Source organism: Monoraphidium neglectum (genome assembly GCF_000611645.1).
Source record: "Monoraphidium neglectum strain SAG 48.87 unplaced genomic scaffold scaffold02647, whole genome shotgun sequence".
In the NCBI taxonomy this organism is placed as follows: domain Eukaryota; kingdom Viridiplantae; phylum Chlorophyta; class Chlorophyceae; order Sphaeropleales; family Selenastraceae; genus Monoraphidium; species Monoraphidium neglectum.
Window position 1 is genome coordinate 4,908 of NW_014010981.1, and position 2,454 is coordinate 7,361.

A 2,454-nucleotide genomic window follows, 5' to 3' on the forward strand; every position below is an offset into this window, starting at 1 on the left:
ATGCAGAAGATGACGGGCCTTGGCTGATCTCTCGCTCGTCAGCTGATTGCCCGCCTGTCCTGACATGATGGAGGAGGCCACGATCGCGGGAGGCGAGACAACCCCCAAGACTAGCATGGAGGAGCCTACTGCCGCAACTGCAAGGAGTAGCGTGCGTCCCTTTGCAGACGACCCGCGCCCGCACGGAGCCGCGCACGCGCCTCCTAACCGTCCGGTCGCACGCCAATGCCGGGCACCGCCACCGACAGACCCTGATCCGTGCACTTGCATGCGGCACAAGGGAACGAAATCACACAACCTCACCCAATTGCAGTCGGTGGAGCTGCAGCGGCTGGCCATTCGCATGCGCCGGGAGCTTGACTTGAAAGACAGGTTTGTCCCCCTAGGACAATGCCAGCGTCCCCGAGGCGCCGGCGAATGCCGCATGCATGCCAGCGCGCTGCGGCGTCTCTAGACAGGGCCGCCCCGCGCCGGCGCGCATGACGCGAATGGCGGCCGTCCTAGGGGCGGCCCGCGTGCGGGTCCCCCCGAGGGCGAGTGAGTCGTGCGTGCCACGCCGTGCCCTCATGCGCTACAACTGCATGGTCTGGCAGCACAGCGGTACCTTGTAAATTCACTTGTCATCCCCATCTCGCCTGCGCAGGATGCTGCACCTGCAGGCGTACCGAAACACGTTCACGGGGCCACAGGCCGTGACTTGGCTCACCAGCAGCGTCGGCGGCGGCGCGGGAAGCTCCGAGGAAGCTGTGGAGCTGGCAACACGCATGCTGCGCGCGGGTGAGCGGCGGCGCGCCCGGTGGCACGGGGGGCAGGCGTCCCGCCTGTGGTCCCTGCGTGGCTGACGCCAGCACGAGGCTGGCATAGCTGCACTTGGGTTGGAGCCATGCAGCCGAGGGCGGCAGCGCGTGGCAGGCGCACGCGCTTGCACACGTGCAAACGGCCACATAGACACACACGCACACGCGCACACACACACACACATACACACACGCGCACTTAACCCCCCTACACAAGGTTTTATCAAGAACGTGGCCCATCGCGACACCTTCACCGGCCGCGAGGGCGACGTGCTCAAGTTCGTGTCGGCGGCGCTGCCGCCGCGCGACGCCGAGTCCAGCAGCGGCGGCGGCGACTACTCTAAGAGCCAGCTCAAAAAGTGGGGCCCGATGATGGACCGCCGAGGGTGGGGGGCCAGGCAAGCTGGCTGGGACGGTGCGGCGGAGCGGTTCACGCGTGAACTTCAGGGTCTGCGGCACAGCTGCACATGCATGAGCGTAACTCTCGCTGAATCATCATGATCGCCATCATATTCCACACCACTGATTGCCTCCAACCAGGATTGGCTCTGGCTTTTCCAAGGAGATTGTGAAGCTAGGCAAGGCGGCGGCCGAGCCCTTCAAGAAGATCGAGCGGGCCATGGACACGATATCAGACACGATCAGCGACTACTATTACGGGTGGGGCCCCTGGAGTGCGTTGCATCAAGCACACACACCGTGATTTATCCGTTGACTGGAGAGGGTTGACTGGCAAGGGAGCCTTTTTTCACATCGTTTGCAAGTTGTGATGTGGGTGTGCGTCCTTGCGATTGCGCGCATGCGCTCACACGTGCATGTGTGTGTGTGTGTGTGTGTGTGTGTGCGTGCGTGCGTGCGTGTGCGCGCGCGTGTACATGCGCGCGCAAACGTGCGCGCGCGCGTACGTGCACGTGCTGCATTTGTGCGAGCGTGTGTGTACGTTTCCAGAAAATCTTTGGGTGGCTGAATTTTTCCTAGACGTAGCGGCAGGCTTGACGGGCTGATCACCATGGAACGAGTCCTTGAGTGGGCAGGGTGGGCAGGGTGGGGCACAACGGGTGCTGGTGTGTAAGGTTGTTGTCTTAACACGTGTCTCAAGCCTGTTTTCACGCGCGGCGCAGGTCAGCAAACGGCGGCAGTGTGGGCGGAGGAGCGGCAGGGGCCAGCGTGGCTGCCAGCGACTCTGGCGCAGCAAACGGCAGCGACGGCGCAAGGGCAGGGGCGTCCGGGACTGGCTCGCCGGCGCCCGCGGCCGGCCGCGGCTTTACGCCCGCGCGCGGTGGCGGCAGCTTTGGCCCTTCGCGGCGGGCTTCTGGGGTGACGCTTGGCGGCGGGGCCGGCACGGGCGGAAGCGGCGGGGCGCGAGTCTCACGTGCTGTCAGCAACGCAGGCAGCGGCGCACTGCCGAGCGCGCGGTCGAGTTTCAAAACTGGGCAGCTGGATACACAGAAGGTGCGCACAGCTTTGGCGGGTCGCACCCCCCAGGACGCCCCATGCATGCCGCAGCTTCCCCTGCGACTTGGCACACAAGATCAAGCCAGCTTGGCACGGCATGCACTCCAAGCTGCTGGGCCCTTGCATCGATTCGCCCCCTTGCTGACGTCTTGACCCTGGCGCCGCGCGCCCATTTGCTTTTATGGCGGCCGCAGCCACCCCC

At 65.0% G+C, this 2,454-nt stretch overlaps 1 protein-coding gene across 1 annotated transcript; it reads left to right on the forward strand.

The window, feature by feature from the left end:
* Nucleotides 1-268: 268 nt before the first annotated feature.
* Nucleotides 269-2,397, forward strand: MNEG_11228 (hypothetical protein; the record flags this gene model as incomplete). The annotated part of the gene is made up of 5 exons (XM_014040302.1): nucleotides 269-372; nucleotides 644-777; nucleotides 1,015-1,156; nucleotides 1,338-1,457; nucleotides 2,304-2,397. The coding sequence occupies 5 exons, from the start codon at nucleotides 269-271 to the stop codon at nucleotides 2,395-2,397; spliced, it is 594 nt and encodes a 197-aa protein (XP_013895756.1).
* Between the last annotated feature and the right edge of the window lie 57 nt (nucleotides 2,398-2,454).